The 23,292-nt window shown below is 43.5% G+C and overlaps 1 protein-coding gene across 14 annotated transcripts in view; it reads left to right on the top strand.

Annotated features, from left to right (window-relative positions):
• ARHGAP44 (Rho GTPase activating protein 44) overlaps positions 1 to 23,292 on the top strand; it is a 130,031-nt gene that overhangs the window by 92,263 nt on the left and 14,476 nt on the right. For 12 of the 14 annotated variants that reach the window (XR_009761343.1, XR_009761342.1, XR_009761344.1 and 9 more), the window contains exons 3-17: positions 208 to 312; positions 623 to 699; positions 1,957 to 2,068; positions 3,282 to 3,358; positions 6,401 to 6,518; positions 7,051 to 7,119; positions 7,251 to 7,332; positions 9,293 to 9,420; positions 9,625 to 9,736; positions 11,060 to 11,141; positions 12,573 to 12,653; positions 15,848 to 15,961; positions 17,585 to 17,676; positions 18,280 to 18,460; positions 22,206 to 22,427. Coding sequence is in view for 11 of the 14 variants with exons in the window: in XM_061616485.1 (XP_061472469.1) it covers positions 208 to 312; positions 623 to 699; positions 1,957 to 2,068; positions 3,282 to 3,358; positions 6,401 to 6,518; positions 7,051 to 7,119; positions 7,251 to 7,332; positions 9,293 to 9,420; positions 9,625 to 9,736; positions 11,060 to 11,141; positions 12,573 to 12,653; positions 15,848 to 15,961; positions 17,585 to 17,676; positions 18,280 to 18,460; positions 22,206 to 22,427 (1,652 nt within the window). In the remaining 3 variants the exon portion in view is untranslated. The remainder of the gene's footprint in view (positions 1 to 207; positions 313 to 622; positions 700 to 1,956; positions 2,069 to 3,281; positions 3,359 to 6,400; positions 6,519 to 7,050; positions 7,120 to 7,250; positions 7,333 to 9,292; positions 9,421 to 9,624; positions 9,737 to 11,059; positions 11,142 to 12,572; positions 12,654 to 15,847; positions 15,962 to 17,584; positions 17,677 to 18,279; positions 18,461 to 22,205; positions 22,428 to 23,292) is intronic. The other 2 variants (XM_061616482.1, XM_061616491.1) reach the window with 2 other exon arrangements.

The raw sequence follows: 23,292 nt of genomic DNA on the forward strand, positions 1-23,292 counted from the left end.
TGAACTATTTATTATAGCATTTGTTCATTCATTGTCATATAGTCCAGCATGTTAAAAAGTGGCTGTTCCTGAAAGGAGATTGCAAGCAGACTCTTAAAGGAAGCAAAGGCCAGGGCAAGTGTGAATTGGGTTGGTGCTGTCTCTACGTGTAGATTGCTGAGAATGAGCACTTCTGAGATGGGGCCTTGTTGTTGTGTCCATCCGCAGGTAGAGAAGCGTCTGGAGTTGGTGAAGCAGGTCTCCCACAGTACACACAAGAAGCTGACAGCATGTCTTCAGGGTCAGCAGGGATCAGATTCTGATAAGCGCTCGGTGAGAGATTCCGGTACCCACCAGACAGCAGAGCTGGGCTCATGTTTCTAGGGGGTTCACACTGAGAAGAAGCAGGAAGGGAAGCAATCAAGCTGACAAGACACCTTGGCTGACTGTTTCCCTTCCTGTGTGTAAAATTGTTTATGAGCATTAGAATAAGTAAAACAGAGGGGTTTGCGGGGGAAGTGCTTGAAAATACTGATTGTATAGAAATAGTGTCATATTCTAGGGGGAGAAGATGGGCTCAAACTGTCATGTAATGGATTAAAAAACAAACCCTAAGTTCATACAACAGTTGCTTTCGTTGCAGAAGAAATTGCCTTTGACATCACTTGCCCAGTGCTTGATGGAAGGTTCTGCCATTCTAGGGGATGATTCCCTGCTTGGGTAAGATATTTTCCACTCAGAATACCCACCTGTGGGAAAGATATAATGCTTTTAGAGATCTGTTTATCACAGTAACATTCCTCTCTTGGAAGTTTATTTATTTTATTTATTTATTATTTGATTTATATCCCGCCCTTCCTCCCAGTAGGAGCCCAGGGTGGCAAACAAAAGCAATAAAAACACTTTAAAACATCATAAAAACAGACATTAAAATACATTAAAACAAAACAACTTTAAAAACATTTTTTTAAAAGCTTTGAAGACTTTTTTTTAAAAGATAAAATAAATGCTTTTTTAAAAAGTTTAAAAGCATATTAAAGAACAGTTCCAACACAGAAGCTGTTGTTGAAAGAGGAAGGTCTTCAATAGGTGCCGAAAAGATAACAGAGATGGCGCCTGTCTAATATTTAAGGGTAGGGAGTTCCACAGGGTAGGTGCTGCCACACTAAAGGTCCGTTTCCTATGTTGTGCAAAACGGACCTCCTGATAAGATGGTATCTGCAGGAGGCCCTCACCTGCAAGTGCAGTGATCGACTGGGTATATAAGGGATAAGATGGTCTTTCAGGTATCCTGGTCCCAAGCTGTATAGGGCTTCATAAGCTGTATAGGGCTTCATAAGCTGTATAAGTCGCTTCAGCTGGAAACATTTTGGGGACTCAGTAAAAATGTTTTACTCTGCCTTTCCTTATAAACAAGGAAAGTAGGACCCTGTGATAGATTAAAAATGAAAAGGTCACAAGTCTAGTTATGTAATGAAGGGTTTCCCCCCAAATGTACCTATTTTAATAGCTTTTAATTGCCACCCTCTTTTCCTACCAACCTCTTGGGGTTGGGTCTGTGCAGTCCTATTTTATTTTAAAGTCTGGCTCAAGACAATTTACAGTATAAAATCAATGCAAAATCAATACAAAAGACCATAAAATACTACAAGATCTTGCATCTATGTAGATCTTGCAACAATCAGTTGTAGTTTCATACCTTGCCTGTTTTATAAAGGAATCAACCAAAACATATTAATGTGAAACCTGGCACCACATAGAACTGTTTTGTGCCTCCAGTGATATAGAATCCTTTTGTCCCACTGCCTTTTGGGAACTAGCATTGTTAATGCTTAACATCCTGCATCTGCCCCACATAATCAGTTTTAGGCCCGTCACCATCTCTCTCCTCGCTCTCTCTTATTTGCCTTTCAACCTCTATTGCTTGCCTTACTACTTCTGTAGTTATGTAATGTTGCCTTTTTCCCTCCCCTGCAGGAAGATGCTAAAGTTATGTGGGGAAGCAGAGGACAAGTTTTCTCATGAGCTCATCCACTTTGAGCTGCAAGTTGAAAGGGATGTGATTGAGCCACTCTTCATGTTGGCTGAGGTGAGAAATCACACCAGCAGGAGCAGTGAGCTGCTTCACTGAGCACTGTTGTTTTCGTGTGTGGGTGTAAGTGGGACCTAACCTTTAACACAGGGATGGGGAAATCTCTGGATGTTGTTGGACTACAACTCCCATAAGCCCCTGCGAGCATTGCCAGCAATTAATGAGAGTTGGAATCCAGCGACATCTGGAGGCCCTCTCCCTCTGCTCTAACAGAAAGGGCATCTGACGTGGGGGCAATTCAGGAGAAGCTTCAATAAGTAAACAAACCACTTTTGCCATGAAGTGCTTGTGGCATTAGGTTCCTTGGAGGTTGGGTACAGGGGGGATACAGTACAAGCTGAACAAGTTCCCATTAGATGAGTATACCAAGCTGCCTCTTGGAGCAGCTAGGCAGGATCATGATTCATGGAGTTTGGCCCTATGAGCCAATTCAAGCTAGGGATTAAGTAGTGAGGGTTGGCAGGGTTGGGAAGCAGGAAGAGGGCCACACAGGATCAGGAAGCAAGGCAGAAGACAGTGGGGTAACTCTGGGAGCCAAGAACAACATTATCTTTGTTTTTTTAGGGGGGGGGATCTGTTTTAAAAAAAATACTTTTAAATCCTGTCATACTTTGAACATTGTCATTTCTTGATAATGTATCCCAGCCTACTGTGAATTAAATGAAGGCATTTCTTTCAAACAGCATTGTGAAGTGTGGCCCCTGAATACTAGTATTTTACAACAAAATGTGGTAGCCATTTTAAGTTGCTCCATGTGATAAGCCTTTCAGTCCTTCATCTCTTCTGCTAGTAGACACACACAGCTGGACAGCTAGGGGTTCTCTGGGTTGGGGACACCATAGGTGCATTCTTCATTTGCTTTTCTTTCCTTCTGTCATATTTCATTATAACTGGATGGGCTGAAAAGACTTTTTCAGAGGGTACCTAGGTGAAGATAGTTTCCAAGCACTGCTGTCACCCAGTTTAGTTCCTTTCCAGTTCTCAGCTTTTAACACCAGTCATTTATGAGAAAGCGATGACATGTAGGCTATTTCATGTCATCTGGGAGCTGTCCATCAGTTGCACGTGCCCACCCAGCAGCTGGTGTTGACTCTGACTGGATAAGATGCGAAATCCTGGGAATTCACTTTGACCTCAACTGAATTCAGCAACTGGAATGTTTGTTGCAGCTCTGTGCAGGTGTTATCCATATTACTGTGCTTTATTTCAGGTAGAAATCCCAAATATCCAAAAACAGAGGAAGCACTTAGCAAAACTAGTTCTAGACATGGATTCATCAAGGACAAGGTAAAGAGGCATGTTCTCTTTTTGGTTGCCCATCCTTAGAATATCATGTCCCTTGCTTCATGTTTGTTCTTTTAAAATTCATACATTTTTTTAATTATAAATGTTATTGATATAATATATATACAATGAATTAAAAATCATATCCAGTTCCAGTAGGTTAAGCAGCAAATCACAGACAGATACACTAGTTCATTCAATTCATGTGTCGGTTCCTACAAATGAAGGAGTTTCAAAGTGACTTACAACCATAAACATATACTACATTTCAGAGATATAATTTAAAACAACACATTTAACACCAATATTCATCCACAAATAATCAATTACAAAATCATAAAATATTTTTTTTCCACCCAACGACAAGAAAAGCACCTACTTTTTTTAAAAAAAGCTACCATAAGCAGAGCAGTAATTAATGCCCAAATGCCTGGAAGAATCAGAGTGTCTTCGCCGGGCATCGAAAATGTGGCAATATTGGTGCCAGGCAACCTCCTTGTGGAGAGTATTCCACAAATGAGGGGCTGCCACTGAAAAGGCCTCTTTTTTTATTGCCACCCTCTGAACTTCTGTCTAAGAGGACATACAGAGAAGGGCCTCTAATTGTGACCTTACTGTCTAGATAGAATTGTACAGGGGAAGGCTTCTATTACTAGTACCCTTCTATTACTAGTGCAATTATTAAAATCATTTCCTTGAGACAGCACCAAACTTTTAAAAATCTGTTGCTGATGGAGTTTACTGCTAGAATGAAATACCTTGTATCTTTTGCCATTTACCCATTAGGATTCTTACTGTGCACCGCCCTCAGTGTTGACCGGCACTGGCTTACACTCAGCAGCAACTATACAGAGAGAAGCGTGGCCCCTTTGGTAAAAGAAGGTCCTCTGTTTGATGGAGTGAGAGCAGTCTTCCAGCTCTTTCTGCACATATAGTTGGAGTCAGTGAGGACTTTGAGAATTCCCCTAGTTGTTTGGTCCTGTGCTCCTTACTCCGTCAGAGCCAACTAAAATGTCGTACAGAATTCCCTTGTCTCTGCTTTTATGGCTCCGACGATTTTTCTGTCAGAGGATCCCACTGAGAGACAGGAGGGATTTCATTCTCCTACAATGATCTAGTATAGAATTTTCAGATCTGCATTTACTCAGACTCTGCCACTGGTGAAAGAGAAGAGGGGCTTACCTCAGCATACCTTATTAGGTAGTATAATTTGGCTCTGACCCGCCCAAAGCATAGCTCTCTTTTCTTTCTCTTCAGCTTAATGAGACTGTCACTCATTAAGACAAAGAGGTGATCTGAAAGACAAATTATGTCACTGTCACTATGCCCTCAAGTCAGTCTAAGCAGCTAACTGGTATTTCTGATCACACCTGAAAAATATGTAAATTGTGTTTATTTCCCTCTTGGTGCTCCTCGAAAGCAAACCATTTTTACCTTGCTAAACTCATTCCCTGGAGGTACTGTTGATATTGCTGCACAACTAGAGAAAGCACAAGATCTTGTCAGGGATGATGGAAGTTGAAATCCAGTGATGGCTGGAAGACCAAAGGTTCCCAATCCCTGGTTTAAATTTTCAGTGGCCCCAAAGGTAAAAGAGGATTCCCAAGGAGAGTGCAGGGAGCCTGATGTGGATGGGATTCAACCCTTCACTTTAATTCTATTAAAATTATGCATGTGATGCATGGGCCATACTGTCACCCTTGAAACATACTTCTGTGTTAGCATTTCAGAGCTGCAGGAGCTGACAGTATCTGGCCCTCGAGAGGAGGGGAAATGATTTGAGAGAAGCTGTGCTGCACTTCTCCTGCTTTCCCTTCAAATGAGGTTTGCTGATCTCTGGGAATGATCTCTGAGACTTGATATAAACAGCTGGTTGCTCTGACTAGAAGTCTTGAGTTAATGGAGGATTTTTTTAAAAAATGCCCCAGATCACCAGCAAAGGGCAATTTCCCACTGGTAGCCACTGACATCTGCCTTAATCCTGCACGAGACAACATGCTGCAGCTGCCGGCAAGCCTCAAGTCTGTGTCATGGATTTTGGGATGTTTGCCAGTTCACCTAGGGAACGTTTCATGGCTTTCAAGAGTGGGCCCTGAGGTTTTAAGTCAGGCTGATCTGTGTTTAGAAGTGCCAGCACCATTTATTAGGGCCAGTTCTCACAGAAGGGGGGTTGCTTCAGTGCTACCCTTTCCTAAGCAATCAAGTAACATGAGAGGTTAACACATTAGCCAGTGTGGTATAGTGGTTAAGGTGCTGGACTACGACCTGGCAGACCAGGGTTCGAATCCCCACACAGCCATGAAACTCAGTGGGTGACCTTGGGCCAGTCACTGCCTCTCAGCCTCAGAGGAAGGCAATGGGAAACCCCCTCTGAATACAGCTTACCATGAAAACCCTATTCAGAGGGTCGCCATAAGTCGGGATCAACTTGAAGGCAGTCCATTTCCATGTTCATCTTCATTGTGCCGTTTTCAACATCTGCTAAAAATGTTCCTTTAGGCAAGCCTTCTCAAGACATGTAATTTTATTATGAACATTTGTGGGGGGCTTTAACAAAAAAATCTATTGGATGTTATCTATCTTTTAGTATTTTATAATGTCTGCTGTTTTTAAAGTCTGTTTTTATTGCTATATTTATTATTTTATACCATTTTATGTAAACCACTTAAAGATTTTTTGTTATTTTTACATGGCATATAAATCTTGCTAAATTAATGAGATGCCTGGATCACATAAGAGGAGTTCTAATTATTCAATAGATATTGCATCCTTTGAGTATTACTTGCATTTCAGAGTCACTCAAGTGATTTTTTTCCACAAGGTGGTTGCTACTGCAGTTTAGTGTAAATGCATGTTAATTCAAAATTGCTGATTGAGGCAGAGACTAAAAAAAACCCTTTTTAAAAAGGGTGGGGATCAAAATGAAGGTAGCAACTCCACTGCTGACTGTGTATCTTCAAAGTGTTGTGGTAGTGACTGCTCTGCCCCACCTACAGTATGAGTCTTCATCTGTTGCTTATGTCATTGATTTTCTTTCTCCCCCAGGTGGCAGCAGTCAGCCAAATCTTCGGGTTTGGCAAGCAACCTGCAGCCTTCGGGTGCCAAAGCGGATGCTCTCAGGGAAGAGATGGAGGAGGCAGCAAACAGAGTGGAGATTTGCAGGGTATCTCTCTCTCTCCTACCCCCCTCCTCCTCTTTCCATACTTGCAGACTTGCCCTGCAGAATGTGGCCAAGGCGATGGTTGCAAAAGCTACTGTTCTTAGCACATTGAAGCCTAGTATTGTTGGTGCAATAGGAAGTATTATCAGAGCTTGGAAAAGTTACTTTTTTGAACTACAACTCCCATCAGCCCCAGCCAGCATGGCCACTGGATTGGGCTGATGGGAGTTGTAGTTCAAAAAAGTAACATTTCCAAGCTCTGATTTTGTATTATCACTTGGGGAAGAGAGTGTTAAAACTAGAGTCTTGTGTATTTTTCACTGGTTTGCCTCTGGATGATGAACAGAACTTCAGGCAAGAGGTACAGCAATGTGTGAATTGTGAACCAATTAACACTCTCATCTGGGGTGTGTTTTAGGTTTTATTTGAATTTCTAGAAAAGAAAAGGATTTTATAGCACTTTGGTTGTCTCATTGGGTTTGACTCATGCCATTTTATATCCATGTAACTCTTGCTATTTCTGCACTTCCTGCAGGATCAGCTCTCAGCTGACATGTATAATTTTGTGGCCAAAGAGATAGACTATGCAAACTATTTTCAGACTGTAAGTACCAGAAAGCTTTGCTTTGGGTGGGGTGGGGGAACCTCTCTCTTCCCTCCATCCCCCTTAGTGAAACCTTAGTGGTTTCCAGGGCATGAGTTCTTACTAGCTGCTTCATTTTACCTTTTCCCCAGTTAATAGAAGTGCAAGCAGAGTACCACAGGAAGTCATTAGCACTTTTGCAGAATGTGTTGCCTCAGATCAAAGCACAGCAGGGTAAGTGTGGTGCAGTGTCTCTTACGTTACCATTGTCACATATTACATGAGAGGTATTGAGTGCTACTTGCTGAGGAAACATGACAAAAGGCAAGATGATTCTATCCATCTGTCCCTGCCTGCTAATGGTAGCCTGTGCAGTAGCTTAGACAGTGAATAGCTTAGCAGTGACAAAATAAAATGTGTGGGGCAAGGTAGGGGGAGTAAAGCCAGAATACTAAAAATGAGAATACCATATATAACATTTCTAGGGTTGCTGCCATCTCCTTACTCTAATAAAACTGCTAGGACTCATTTGGGCCTCCTCTGAGCTCCGAAAACTGTGAGGAGTCAATGAAGGGCCCATTGTTAGCAGTGACTGAGAGATCTATAGGATGCTGTCCAGATTAAGGCTCTCTTCTATCCACTGAAGAATGAATTTATCTTTGCTAGCTGGTTTTGCTAGCCGCCCCTCATCAATAAGGATCCCGGAGCAACGTACAAAAATATAGTTGAAACCATAAAGTCAGTAAAACCATTAAAAACCTTAGCCAATGTTTTAAACAATAATTCAACCATCACTTCCCGTAATGTAGCCAAAACCAGCTCCAGAAAAGCATCAAGCTCTTCTGAAGACTTGAGTGAAGAGATGAATCTTAAGACTGCGTTGGAAACTCAGTGAGGGCGACAGCTGAATCTCCTTTATTGCTCAGAGCCATAGGCTACCACAATTAAACACATGTAAAAGGAAAATACAAAATACATATTAAAATACAAGTCATATTTCAACAAAACACATTTCAAATAAAATTTCCTTTCCCGAGCGAAAGATATCCTGACCTGCCCCATGTCTTAGTGTATAAATACTACAGTCATAATAGTGCTGGGGCACATACCACTCGTCCCACAAGGTGTTTTTGGTATCTAACTCTTACTTTTCCCACAGCTAGAGCAAATTTTGCCACCTGAGTGGTTATAAATATATCATTGCTTTTGGTAGAGGGCATTCTTCAGGTGGGATCAAGGGCAGCACCTTAAATAGGCCCAGTCGCATCACAGATTAGTGTGCTGCATGCACACGCCTGCCATCACCTAAAATGGGTGATGGCAAGCATACACACAACACACTGACATGGCACCATGGCACCACAGGAAGTTGTGCAGCCAGCCTGTGCTGGTGGCAAAGTGGGGGTGCCTAGGAGGGTGGCTGCTACTCCGTGATCTACACCAGCATCGCATTGCGGGGCACACACTTGGTGACCCAATGCTAGTGCAGATTGCAGAGCCGGAGCTACACCTGCTCAGTGTCAGGGCCCCTCGGCCAGTGCCCAATCTGGCCACCCACCAGCAGTAGGTCTGGATGGGATGTCACCATAGCAAAGGGTCCCAAGTCATTTATGATTTTACAGACATCAAAACTTTAATTGGACCCAGCAGTGTATCAGCAGCCAGTACAGCTTGTGCCGAATCGGTGTTATATGATGCCAGTTGTATATACCACTCAGCACTCTGGTGGCTGTGTTCTTCCCCAGCTACAGGCTCCACACTGTCTTGAAGGGCAGCCCCATGTAAAGATCATTACAGGAGTCTTGAGGTTAATGGAAGGCTTCATTCTCAGTTGTGTGGGGGAGCCTCCATGGATATACAAGGTTCCTCTCTACAGAAGTTCACTGTAATCATGCAAGGGGCCAGAAGGAGTTGTGCACAATCCCATGTAGTGAGGTTAAATGCAAGTCCCCACTGTACACTTGTTGCCTCTTAATAATGCTTGAAGAGGACTTTAGACATGTGCACGGCATACACAAAGAGTGGCCTCCCAGTCTCCTGGCACATAGCCTTGGGGACGGCTCTGAAAACAAGTCAGAAACTTGTAGAAGTCTAGCTACTGCATGTTATTGGGTGAGTTGTGGTATTGAGTAGTTCTTGCAGCTGTGGAGCCAACTGTGTCATTGTTGCCTCTTTTTTGGAATGCCTTCTACAGAAGCTTGGATCGAAAAACCCTCCTTTGGGAAGTCCCTGGAGGAGCACCTAGCTGTCAGTGGCCGGGAGATTGCTTTTCCCATTGAAGCATGCGTCACCATGCTCCTGGAATGTGGCATGCAGGAGGAGGTGTGTATAAGGCAGTTGATGGCTCTTCTTGAAGTGCACCACTTCGTCCTAAGGCCTACACACACACTTTCTTTTTTTCACATGTTGTCTTGTCCTGTGTTGCTCATACTGTATTTCTTGGAATTTGCAAGCAGGACAGACACATAAGTATCCCCTCTCTTTTCCCTCTCCCCCCAACTTCTGTTTCATGTCTTCTGTTTGCAGGGCCTATTCCGGGTGGCCCCCTCAGCCTCTAAACTAAAGAAGCTTAAGGCAGCCCTTGACTGCTGCGTTGTGGATATTCAGGAGTACTCAGCTGATCCTCATGCCATTGCAGGTAAGGGCCATTGCTGTCTTGGCATATCAGACTGCTGTCATAGTAAATACCGTTAGGATGGACAAATAAAAGGTGCTTCCAGTGGTAAATATAGACACAGGGTGAATACAGATAACCTGTTTACCACATTAGAAAGTTTGCCTGTTTGTTAAATGTGGTATTAAGATGCACAAATGCAGGCGCCCATGGCTGATTTTGAACCATTTCACAGCTGCTGTTGCTCTGAGCCTAGTTCTGTTGCTATGGAGTGAAGACCTTGCTTCTCACTCTCTCTCCATGCATTGCTGTAGTGTTTAGTCACCAATTCCTGGTTCTATATAGAAAAGTAAATGGTTAATACGTTCTCACTGTCTTGAAAGTTTATTCATACTGATAGTGGTAGTGGTTCAAAGAGATCAATAAATAATTATCCCCCTTTCTAAAGTCATTCTCTTTTTTTGTAGGAAAAATATGACTATTTAAGAATGTTGTGTTGCTTTTAAGCCTGCAAAGGTCTCTTTTGTTTTGCTTTTCAGCCTGCAGAGCCATCAATTGTAACCTTGCAAATGTTTTAAATCAAAATAATCAAGTGTGCACACAACCCACCAAGCTTCCTTATCACACAACAGACAGATAACTTTAACTTGAGTGTATGACTATAGTTTCACACATACACACAAGTATATATATCAGAAAACCCTCAAACACACCCAAACGCGAACGTGAATGAATATTTAAAAATCATAATTGCTGCAGCTGTTTGAATCCTTCAAAATACAGAAATAACATTTGGAATAAAAATAATTAATTTTAAAATCTGAGAAGCGGAGAAAATAAGCTATTCCTGAAAACACAGCTGTATATCTCAAGGGAATTCCCTTCCCTGCTGTATACAGACAGTCATCAAACCATGCGGGGAAGTCTTGCTATTTTAGTAAAATTAAATTTAAAAAAACAACCTTTATCCCATTTTGGGTTGACTGGCAGAAAACATCCCACCACATCTGCTTTAATTCAAATGACCAAATGGTAGGAAACTCTACCATATGATAAGCTATTTTATTTATTTATTATTTGATTTATATCCTGCCTTTCCTCCAGCAGGAGTCCATCAGCTATATGATAAGTATTGGTTTGCTGTTGTGTCCAGATAGGGGAAGTGGTGATCTCAGGGTTAGGTAAGTCCTGTGTGCAGGATTCTTGCTCCTATCTGTTAAGGGCTGATGCATCAGAATCATCTGCTGCCCAAAGACAAAGGAAGTACAACATGAAAAACCTTTCCCTCTGAATTAGGAAATTCTGCTTTGGTAAATAATGTTCTATGGTTCTGTGTCTCTTGCACAGGAGCACTGAAGTCCTATCTTCGGGAATTGCCAGAACCACTGATGACATTTGAACTTTATGAAGAATGGATTCAAGCTTCCAAGTGAGTTCTTCATTGGTGTCGAGCTTGGCCTCTGTCCCTTTGCCTCCAAATATAAAAACAATATCGGGCAAGGTTGAAATCCTAGGTGCTCACTTGGGAATAAGGCCCGTTGAAACCATCAGTGATATTTAGTTCCAAGTACACATGCAGAGGATCAGGCTGAAACTTGGTACCTTATCAGATTGACTCAAATTATGATGGCCCTCAAGTTCTTTCATGCAGAAGCAGGAACCACATGACACTGATCTGATCAGTTGGCTATAATTTGCTGTTGGAAAATCCAATCCCCCCAAATCATATTAGAATTTTTTTCTCCAAGAGCCTTGGATGTTTTTATTTATTTGTTTCTTCCACGTATTTATTAGTCGCTTTTCAGTGCCAAACATTCACAAATTCAGGGTTTCATTCATATTCAAATATATTTAAATTCATATTCATGGTCCTCTGAGCCCAAAGCTACAGATATGGACTATGCATAGGAAGAAGACTACTCTCCAACATATGTCAAAGCAATCCAAAAAAGTCAAATTTGCCTGCCTTAGTTTCCCAAGGAATTTGTCTGCTTCCTACACCAGGATCCTAAACCAGAAAACTTCAGTTGTACCCCAGTCACTATACAGTCAATGGGATTTCAGCAAACTCAAGTATAGCTAATTTCCTTTGGGTTGAGGGCCTAACTCTCAAGTGCTTATTTCAGCTCCTCAGCAGATACAAACAAATGGCCATTTTATTTCATTGGTTTTGCTTCACACGGAATGTCAAACCTTGCCTTTTCTTGAGGCCGAAAAAGGGAGAAATAACAAGAAAGGAAATTTTGTCCCAACTTGTCGCAGCTATAGTCCAACCTAAAGCTGCTCCATAAGACTGGAAATAAAAACGTTATTCCAAATGAAAACGTTACTCCAGCCTTAATTGCTTAACATAAGAAAGGTGAGACAAGACTCTCCCTGATCTTACCAGGTTCTGTTGTCTTTTTAAGCTCGCTTCATTTTTCAAATGTCCGTTTATGCGTGTATGTAAATCTAATGCTGAAGTGCGATCTGGGGCTTGTCATCTCAAGTTAAGTGATTGTACAAGCAGGCCCCATTGCAACTGTTGCCTCCATTAAATGTCAAGGAGCAGTAGTCACATTCCCAGTGAGGCAAAATGTGAAACACATTGGCAGCTTTCCCAGCAAGGACTGTTCTGTCCTGTCTGCACTGTGACGGGTTTGTAGTGTGGAATAGATGGAGGACAAGAGGGGTGACTCCCTCTGTGTCTGTCTTCATGACTGTATTTGTGCTACAGCCTCTACTAGTGCAGGCAGAAGAATGAGAGACTGTGTGTGTTGAAGGTGCAGAGATAATGGAATTCCAAAATATTTCACCCATAATCCTAGGATTGCTCACACCCCGCTGCTGAGTTAATCCCAGCCCTCTCCTTGTATCATAGCATCCAGGACCAAGACAAGAGGCTGCAGGCCCTGTGGAATGCCCTTGAGAAATTGCCCAAACCCAGCTACAACAATCTGAGGTAGGTGTGTGCAAGCTGAAGGATATGCCTTCACATATACTTTACTGTCTATCTCTGGTTGATGCCAGTTTTACCATCTGTAATTACTATGGAGATTACATTGATTTTTCAGTTGGTAATTACAAAAGGTCCATACAAAAGGCTATTCCTTTAAGATAATGGGTGGTGAGTGGGGTGGGGGGTAGGTTGAGATGCATATGTATAAAGAGTTTTGTTAATGTCAACCAACTTTTTTTTTTTTTTTGCAATACAGGCATCCCCCCCCCCTTTCCCTAGCACAATAACGGGGCTGGGGGCTGGTTATCTCTGTTCCTAAGGTTCTTTGAGAAAGTTTGTATTTCCTGACCTGGGAAGTGCAGCTTCAATCCCAGCATACAAGAGCATAGAAATATATGTGATCTCAACCAAGCTTTGTAAGTCGTCCAAGCATCTATCACATATCTTGTGCGCCATGTGTTCTCTTACCTCAGATGGGCAGCCTTGGAGGCCAGTGGTTTTTTTAGTTTCAAAAGCATGGCTAGCCTGAAAGTTGATCTTGCCTGCACCACAATAAAGAACTTACCATTTTACTCCCACTGCCAGCAATTGCTGTGTTGCTGTATTGCTGTGGGGCAGGCTTAGGGGGAAATCCTGTAATGGCTTTGAAAGCTTGCTCTGTCTAAGGTTGCCATATTAATTCCACCAGGAGGCCTGTCTGCAACAGGCTTTGCATTGAAACAGGGTTAAGCCACTATGACCCAAGAGTACTTGGCACTGTTGACTCTGCAATGCATCTTGAGGAAACTCTGTTTCCAGCTTACTGTCTTCCAAAGGACAAGGGATATTTTCTTCTTCCACCCACAAAACAGTTTCACAGGGATCCCACCTAAGAGATAGGAGGTTACCAGAGGCATCGGGAAGCCTAGGCATCGAGTTACCCCTAGGCATCGGGAAGCAGGGCAGTTGTCCCGGGCCCTGTGCTTTGGGGGGGGGCACGCTTGGTGATCTGCCCACCAGCCGGCTCCTCCCTGCCTGCCTGCTCGCCTTCACCAGGCAGGGCGCAGCACTCGCTCGCTCTCTTTCTGCCCGGGACAGGGGCTCGCTTGCCTGCCCACCCGCCCGCCCGCTATGCCGAAGCCGCCAGCGCTCCTGCTGCGGTTAGTGAACGGTAGCTGCCCTGGGGACAGCGAGCTGGGCCGACAGTTCCAGGACTGGTGCCTGCGCACCTATGGCGGTGACTCGGCCAAGACCGTGACCCGGAGCAAATGTGGGGGCCCCCAACTTTGCTTTTGCCCCGGGCCCCGCACATGCTAAGGGAGGGCCTGGAGGTAACAAAAGAGGAAAATCTGACCTATTGCTGTGCTAGAATGACTATACATGTGTACATACATATAGATTTGTTTGTTTCATTCCATTTATGAATTGCTTCCTATGAAATATCTCAAAGCAATTTAACAGTAAAAGCAATTTAACAATAAAAATAAATCAGTTTTGTATATAAAAACAATTTCAAAAGTAACACAGATACAGACTGAGATTTAAAAAATTATCCACTTAAAAGACTTGTTGAAAAAGGACAGTCTTTAATAGGTGCCAAAAAGACAACAAAGATGGCAGCTATCCAATATGTAACGGGAGTGAGTTCCAAAGGGTAGGCGCCACCACAGTAAAGGCTCAGTTCCTACATCATGCAGAATGGACTTATTGATGAGATGGTATCTGCAAGAGGCTCTCTCCTGCAAAAGGCAGTGATTGTTGGGCACATAGTGATGTGACAGCCACTCTGGATCCCTGCCCACCTGGGAAAGAGAGATCTGGCCACAAGAGAGTGTATACTCTCCCACTCCCTCATAAGAGTTTGCTGATACCAAATAAGGGATTAAACAGTTTAAGAATGCCACCCCTTATTAAACATCCTCCAAATTTCCCTGTGGTCTCCTTGGAGCGTCTTGAGGTAGCACAGTATAATGGTTTCAGGCGTGGGTGGTGAAAATAAAGAGAGGCTGCACCAGGTTTTTAAAACAAATAAAGAGATGACTGAAACAGAAAGAAAAATATGAGATGTGCAGAAAGGCATGCAGTACAGAAAAAAAATACAGAAAATCAATATGTTTCTCTTTGGAGCAAAAACAAATTAAAACTGGATAAACAATCCCTAGACTCGCTAGGCTCTCAATAGGAATCCTTGCACACGAGTGGCCCTTTGTTCCTTGAGGCTTTCCTTCCAGGATCAGCAAACCTCTGCCTATCTCCTAGGCACTTTATCACAATGAGAGTCTGCCTTGTTCTAAAAAAAATTGCAAGATGATGGAGACCTTGATAAAGACTCTCCCTGTCAATCATATGCCCCACCCTGGTAGGTCACAGGAAGTCATGAATGGTCCAGGCTGGGATGTGGCATTCCACATATAGGCAGTGGTGGACTGCTGCCTTGATCATTGTGCCCCCAGGCTACTAGGTCATGTGATCAGCCAGGTGATTTGGGTAGCTTAACCCTATAAATAAATAGAAAAGTACAGACATGGAGTCCCATAAAAAGCCGTACTCCATATTAATAGTCCAGGACAGCAAAGTCTAATTTCTTCACAAGGAGTGAGAAGATATTTTTGATATCCTGTTCCCAGTCTATATATAGGATTTTGTATATACCCACACCACAAACCCAGTAGCTGATTGGCAGACATTGTAGTTCCTTGAGCAGCAACATAACATGACTCAATAGTCTGCCCCAGTGAGCAGTTGAGCCTCTGCATTTTGCATTAGCTGCAGCTTCTGGACCAACCTTGAGGGCAGCCCCACATAAAGCTACTTGCCTAGAGGACACTAATTCAGGGCTAATTACATCACATGTGTTGCTTGAGAAAAAGTAAGGTAATGCTGAAATACTTGCTGGGTGGCAGTTGAAATCACTCCTGTCCCCCTTCTAATTCGGGAGAGGCCTACTGATGGTATTACAAACCAGGAGGGCTTAATTCCCAACTTTAGTGGGCTCCTGATACCAAGTCATTTGCAGATTACAATAACGGTTAAGATTAGCTTCTCCACCTAGTGGTTGGTACCTGCAAAATGCAAATAATGTTATTTGCCCATTTGTTAGCGTGCACCCTTGGGCAAAGTATTTGCCATGACAGTGCATGAGAATGGATTAGCAACTGTCTTAATGCAGATGCTGTACTTCCATCGCTCCATTTTAACTCTGTTGCATTCCGTTGCAGGTACCTGGTCAAATTCCTTGCACACTTAACAGAGTATCAGGATGCAAACAAAATGACCCCAAGCAACATAGCGATTGTGCTGGGGCCCAACCTTCTCTGGCCTCAGACAGAAGGGTAAGAGGCTGTTGTCAAGATCCCTGCAGCTTTAAAATACTAGATAATGTAACTGGAAAATACTGGCTCTGGGACTGATTTTTATTGCCTACATTTTTCAAATATTTATTTAATTTGCACACTTTGATTAGTTTGCATTCTGAAGGTTTTGGGGCATCTTTAGAATTGTTTTGTTAGAGAATGGGGTTGGGACCGAGGATGACAAAAGGGCAAAATATAAAAACTGATTGCAGTTAGGCCACATGCGGGTGTCTGCTATAGAAAGGAATAGGTAGCTTGCTGAGTGGAGGAATCACTCTTGCAGCACAAGCCTATGCATGCTCCACTGTGCTGGGTGGAGCTTACACTTTGTAAATGTACATAGGAATGTAGCCTTGGATCTCTTCTGTATATTTTCCCATATGTGCATATTTTAATACAAACACTGTTGAAGAGAATGGTGGATGCTCAGCAGCATCAGTGTTGGACAGATTGCATCCATTGCCATCAGTTATATATATCATTTCACAGGTTAAAACTCCACAGGTTCATTAATGAATTCATCACTGCAATACCAATAATCACTTCTAGTGTTAGTAAGTGGCCAGATTGGTAACAGGGACCAGACGGTTCAAACATATAAAACCAATTCTGGCCCGCTTGCAGTTCTCCATGCTCTGGTAACCTCCAAATTAGATTACTGCAATGCACTTTACATGGGGCTGCCTTTGAAGTCGGTTCGGAAAATGCAGCTTGTGCAAAATGCAGCAGCCAGATTGGTAACAGGGACCAGATGGTTCAAACATATAAAACCAATTCTGGCCCGCTTGCATTGGCGGCCTATATGTTTCCGAGCTCAATTCAACATGCTGGTTTTAACCTATAAAGCCTTACACAGCTTGGGACTACAATACCTGATGGAACGCCTCTCCCGACACAAACCCACCCGTCCACTACGCTCAACATCCAAGGCCCTCCTCTGGGTGCTTACTCCACGGGAAGCTGGGAGTCTGGCAACAAGGGAGAGGGCCTTCTCAGTGGTGGCCCCCAAATTATGGAATGATCTTCCTGACGAGGTGTGCCTGGCGCCAACACTGTTATCTTTTCGGAGCCAGGTCAAGGCTTTCCTCTTCTCCCAGGCATTTTAGCATGTGTTTTTAAATTGCCTTTTAAAAATGGATTTTTAGATTTGTATATTTGTTTTTAATGTTTTTAATTGTTGTAAACTGCCCAGAGAGCTTCGGCTATGGGGCAGTATACAAATGCAATCAATCAATCAATAAGCATCCAGTGAACAAATATAGACACTGGTCTGTCCCAGTTCCCCTGCATTTCATCCTGAAAATGTCACAAGGCACCTAGATCAGGGAGCATCTGTTTCACAGCTGACCAAACCTGGCAGGTTCTTGAGATCAGACCCTCCGCTACTGGATTTGGGAGGAAATATAGGGAGCTAAGCAGGAAGCAAGGAAGCTGCAGGGAGGGGTGATGTGTGGAGGAAAATGCTGCCTTGGAGCCAGGAACTGGATTTTATCTTTGGTTTCCTTCCAGCTCTATGATTTTGTCATTTCTTTTGGCCTTCTGAAGGACCTTCCTTATCACCCTCATTACTTGTCCATTTCTCTCCACACTTTTTTGTTTCAGAAACATCACAGAGATGATGGCAACCGTCTCTTTGCAAATTGTTGCAATTATTGAACCCCTTATCCAGCATGCAGATTGGTTCTTTCCAGGAGGTAGGAGGCATTCTTCCATTTGTTGCTGGTATATTTTTGTTTGCCAGAGCCTAACTGACTTGAGACAAAATGAGCAGGGCAGAGCTGAGGATAATTAGGCCCGCAAATCTATCACTTTGGGCAGATCACCTCTCTCAGTTACTGTTCATTGTTTTTGCTAATTCCTTTCCCTGATGGCTTGCATTCCCCTTAGTGTTAGTTCAGGTCATAGTGTCTGAGCCTGTGACTCCCAAACCAAGAGCTGTGATTCTGATTGCCTCCTGCTATGAGTGATTCCAAACAAGCACATTTCCCTGGGCTTGGTTTCCTTCCAATGCCACTTTAGTATGGTACTGTTGAGAACAGTTACTAATCTAGAAAATCTTCTATGGACCTGCTAAGTTACCCATCTACATTACAAGTGTGCTTGCGTGTGTATATGTACATGACGACAAATGTATATGTGTGTATATGATCAGAAATGCCTGCCACTAAGGGGTGTGTGTGTGTATATGTATATATATATGATTTAAGCTTATCCTGGCCAAGTCTTTGTCTGTCCTTCCTCTGGCTTTTGTGGCTGGGCCACAAGCAGTACTGGCCATTTTGCTGTCTCCAAATTAGACATTGAATTCAACTTGACCGGGAACTACGGCAGCCCTGTGCATGTGAACCACAACGCGAATTACAATTCCATGCCATCGCCCGATATGGACCATGCTGACCGCAAGCATCCTGATCAGACCCGGCGACCGCTTAGTGTAGCCACCGACAACATGATGCTGGAGTTCTACAAGAAGGATGGGTAGGGCGTGATTTTTACTTCGCTGTGGGTGGAGTCAGGGGGGAAATCGCTGGGAGGGGCTGTGCTGGCCTGGAGGTGCAACTGCTTGGTGGAAGTAGGGTCCATGTTTTCTAGGCGTGCAAACACCTTACTGCCTTGTCACTAACATCCCACCCTGCTCCTGAACTCCTTGCCATTTCCAGTCACCTGCCTTGTGGCCTCTTTAAAAGAAAGTGGGCTGTTGCACTTGGCCCCTGCCTGCCTATCTGCCTACCTGTGCCTGGCCCAAGCTGGCTGTATGGCTCTATCAGATGGGTTAGCCCCCAGCACAAGGTGAGAAGGGTTGATTTTTGGTAATTTAAAAGTCATCCAACAGGCAGGATTGGAAGCTGAGATTGGCAGCTGTCTCTCACTTGACTAAGACTGGTCCCAGGTAGGCCCAATGTGAGTCTTTTCCAGAATGAATTTTGTCTTACAGGTATTTGATATAAACATGCAGTGAATGTTTCAAAAAGATTCATCAGTTGGTTGATGGATGTTTGCAGTCATTTTTTAAGAGCCTAAGTGATAAATTACAGCCATTTTCTTCCTGATAACTATCTTGGGACATTTGCCATTTTGCCATCCAAAGCTATCCTGTCAGAGAGCAAAACAAGACTCTTGTCTTCCATGACTGACAATTTGCCACCAAGGTGTCTCTTGCTTATGCTGCCCATAAAAAGGAGCTTCTGTGCTGAATTCAGGAGAGGAAGCAACCAGGAAAGAAAAAATACTGAGCCACTATGATGTCTGTCGGATCCTGTCAACTCTAGCTCTGCATGTTTCGTTCTTATTGTTTCTTCATTGCTGTGGTGAGGATAGCATCGGGGAACTGTGCCCTTCATGCTGTGTTGGCCTGAGCGCATGCGGTAGAGACAATGGTGCTCCTCTTTCTTCCATTTTTAGATCTGAAGAGCTGTGTTTGGGGAATCCAGAGCATTGGCAACTCTTGATAGCCAGGGTTTGTCGGTGGGAGTGTAGTGGGGGAGAGGCTTGCCAACTTTCCTTTGTTAGAGCCTATCCTGCTTAGTCTGTGGGTGTTGCTGAAAAATTTGTGGTCCCCATCATGCACAGTTTTTCTCCAGTGTATCTGAGCATGGGTAGACAAATGCTTGCTAACATCTCCTCCATCCTCTGGGTGTGAGCTAGTGGTATTACTTCTTTTGATAAGGAGAATTATACAATGTGAGCTAAGATTGAATATATACTGTAAAGAATGAATGAAGGGGTCTTCCATTTTTCTTTTCTTTTTTAACAGGGACAGTGTTTTTGTTTTTTAGTGAAGACTTAACATTTGTTATTAGAAGAAAAGACAATTTTTCATATTTTCATTTGGGTGTATTCTGAAGTATTGAAGAGTTCCATTGATAGTAAAGGAAACCAAAATGTCTTTAAAACAAACGTGGCAATGGACCATTGGTTTTGAAAGACACTGGGGTCTTTTATATTTTAGATAGCCCAACCCAGATGAGCAGTGGGCCAGTCTCAAAGAGAGAGGGTACCAATTCTGTTGGAAAGAGTTGCACAATCAACCCCCATCCAGCATGTTTGAATCATTTAAATGTTACCACAGTCACAGCTAGGGTGACACAGGAAGTATCCCCGAGTTATCTGCAATTGTATGGGCTTCTAAATCTTACAGGGGAAGCCATAATAGTATGTGCCATGGCACATGAAGTTATCTGTTACCTTCTTTAAGGTTCTGCTTGTCAGAGCTGGCTCAGGGAAGAGGAAAATGGTGTGTGTGTATATACTGCAGCCTGCATGATGGCAAATCCTTCAAAGCTCCTAGATCTGCAGCCCTTGCTTCTATCACCTCCCGCAAATAATTTTGAGGAAAATCTTAATCTGTGATTACAGCTGTTAACTGACTAATCACAATGGTGTGCAGTACAATCCTGTTCATGTCTACTCAGAAGTAAGCCCCATTAGATTTCAGTTGAATTAACTGAAAGCTCACATCCCTACGATAAATGTGCACCACTTAAAGCTTTTCACTTAAAACTTTTTCTCAATTAGTTTAGTGGTGCTCTTTTTCTTTTCTTGGACTTACAAAGACCATATCAGCTTGGGCCTTTCCTGTGACCTGTTTTGATGTCTTAAGAATGGCCAAGAACACCCTGTTGAGTTTTCCATCCATATACACTAAGTTTGGATAGCAAGGAACTCCCTTCCCTAATGGAGATTGCATTGTGAGACCTTTATGTTTAAAAGGTCTTTTGAGGGTTGGAGATGAACTGTTTTGAGGTTTGGTTTCAGTATGTTTTACCTGTGCTCATCTGTAGTAATTTTATGTTACGTTGATCCCAAGCTCTATGAATGGCCTTGGTGAGAAATTGAATTACTTCTTGCTGTTTTAAGTTTGCACGACACATGGAAGGAAAATGTAGCTCTCTGTACAAGGCTGTGGCAAGTAGCTTATCTGGGGCCAAGCAATGCAAGTGTAACGGCAGTCATATTTAGGGTATTTCCCATATGCCATGATGAATGAGCTGTGATGGAAGGACACAAGCCAGAAGAGATCCAGGAGAGGCTGGATGTTGGTGCTGATTTGCTCTGGAGACATTGTAATCCCACTCTTGAAGAGCTGAAGGACTCGGCATGTACTGGAGTCTTAGGATGCCCCGTGTAGACATCAAAACTATTAGCTCTGATTTACAAAGCCTGTCTCCTCTTGATCCCAGGAGAAGAACCATGCAACAATTATTGTAAGTCCCTATTAGACACACCTCCAGCCTTCTCTGCTTCTCCCCCCTGCCCCCCCTGCATACATTCATTATGAAGGAAACAACACAGTTTTCACAGAATCCTTCCATTTCCTTTGGTTCTGCCTTTCACTGAATGTGCTGCTTTTCTACCTAGCCATATGCTTCTCTGCAGCTCCCCTGGTCCCCGTGCTTTTCCCAAGCTGGACTTGGACTTCTCAGCCCCTTTCCCACACTGATGCAGCAGGAGAGGCATTGGGCCTTAGTTTCTGTGACACTAATGTCTGTATGTTTCTGTCCATGCAGCCTTAGGAAAATCCAAAGGTACGGTATCCTCTGGGTAGCTCTTGAACCATCCCTATGTTCAGTGTCAAGACCCAGTCAGTACAGAGCTCCCATGGCCTTGCCAGCTGAAGCCTTCCGTTGCCTCATTTCGTGTCATGGCAAGGCAGAGTTCAAGCCAGCTTCTCCCTGAGTGCACTCAGCCTGGAGCCTGTCTTTGGAGTGCACCATCAGTGTATGAAGCTGCCTTATTACAGAGCCTAGTTTGACAGGCAGCAGCTTTCCAAGGTCATAGACAGACAGAGAAGCCTTTCCCAGCCCTGCTACCCAGCCCTGATGTGACTCTACAGAAAGGCTGCGTCATTCCAGAGCTCCCTGTTATGCTGCCAAAGAGGGCTTTCCGTAGATATGAAATTTTACCTTGAAAGGTCACTGCTTCTGTAGCTGCCCTAATGGTTGCAAGTAGCCACTGCTGGTTTCCCAGCAGAGCAGCTTTTGACCCAACAAGCCAAGCTGTTACAATTGTGCTAGAAACCTCTTTAGAGTCGGTATTTCCGTTCCTGGCTCCCATTGTGTCCCTTTGACTGTACACAGGGTAATGGAGTCTGTCCATGATCCTTTCAGACCTGAATGTACCTAGATGGTTTCCCTCCTTCTCCCTGCAATGTATGTGTGTGTTTTATGCTCTAAATTATTGCTTCCAAGTTGGTAAGGGACTATCTCTGTGTTCCCCCCCGTAGCATGGGCGTCCGGGTGATGGACACCTCTTGGGTGGCTCGCAGAGGCACCTCCATAGTTCGTAAGGCATCCTCCACCCCTCCTGCCATGCAGCCCCCTGCTCTGCCTACTGATCTTGCTGCTACTCCTCAGTCACCAATTCCTGAGCAGTCTCTAGACATTCCAGCTACTCCCTCCCCTACTCCAACTAGCTTCGGTTTCCCATCAGGGGCTGAGCGAGCAAGGTAAGTGCTGGAGGCAGCACAAGTGGCTGCCACCATGTTCTGTGGTACAGGAGTCTCTGTGGACACATCCGCCACTCCCACACCTGCATGGACCCTTGTTAGTTATGCTTATGCTTTCACTTCCTGTTTGTGTGTGTCTGCGTGCTAGAATGAAAGAGAATTGAAGCACAAAATAATACATCCTTTGGCCAGCTGAATGTAAGCGAAAGAAAAATCTGTCTGCCTCAAAGAGTTTAGATTGCAAGGGAGACTGACACCAAGACTGGTAACATACAATAATTTTATTTAGCTGATTTTGCCCCCTTTCACACTGTAGAGATTGGACAGACCCTCCTATTTCTTCCTTCTCCTCCTCCTGTTGGAATTTTACATCAACAGAACTTGTGAGAGAGGCTTATTCTGATCCAATAGTTTATTTATATATACCTAGATTTAGTGCAAAGTTCTGCTAGTTTCCATGTTGGACCATCCTTAGTTAAGCCAAAGGTTTGGCTCTTCCTACACCACCCCAAATTTGTCTGAGACTTCTCTGTGCTTGGATGCACCTCTTTTCATTGCATACAGCTAAGCACAGTGCAAGAAATGGAGGTCCCACTTTAGGGTCCATCTGCATCCAGTTACCATGGTGTTATTTTTAGTCCTGGATTTGCAGGCCTGATGCATTACAAGTTATTTTGTGCTATGGATTCATTCATAAGAGTCAGCTTTGTGGCAAGCAGGTTTCCATGTTTGCCATAATCTTATGTGCAGAGCTTAGGGGTTATCCATGGGGGTACCATGCATATGTTTCTAGTCTGTGCTTCTGCCATAGATGTGCTCCCTGCTGAAAGCAAGCATGGAATTAGATTTTAATACATTGTATGTC

The sequence above is a fragment of the Rhineura floridana genome, chromosome 3 (genome assembly GCF_030035675.1).
Source record: "Rhineura floridana isolate rRhiFlo1 chromosome 3, rRhiFlo1.hap2, whole genome shotgun sequence".
NCBI classification, from domain to species: domain Eukaryota; kingdom Metazoa; phylum Chordata; class Lepidosauria; order Squamata; family Rhineuridae; genus Rhineura; species Rhineura floridana.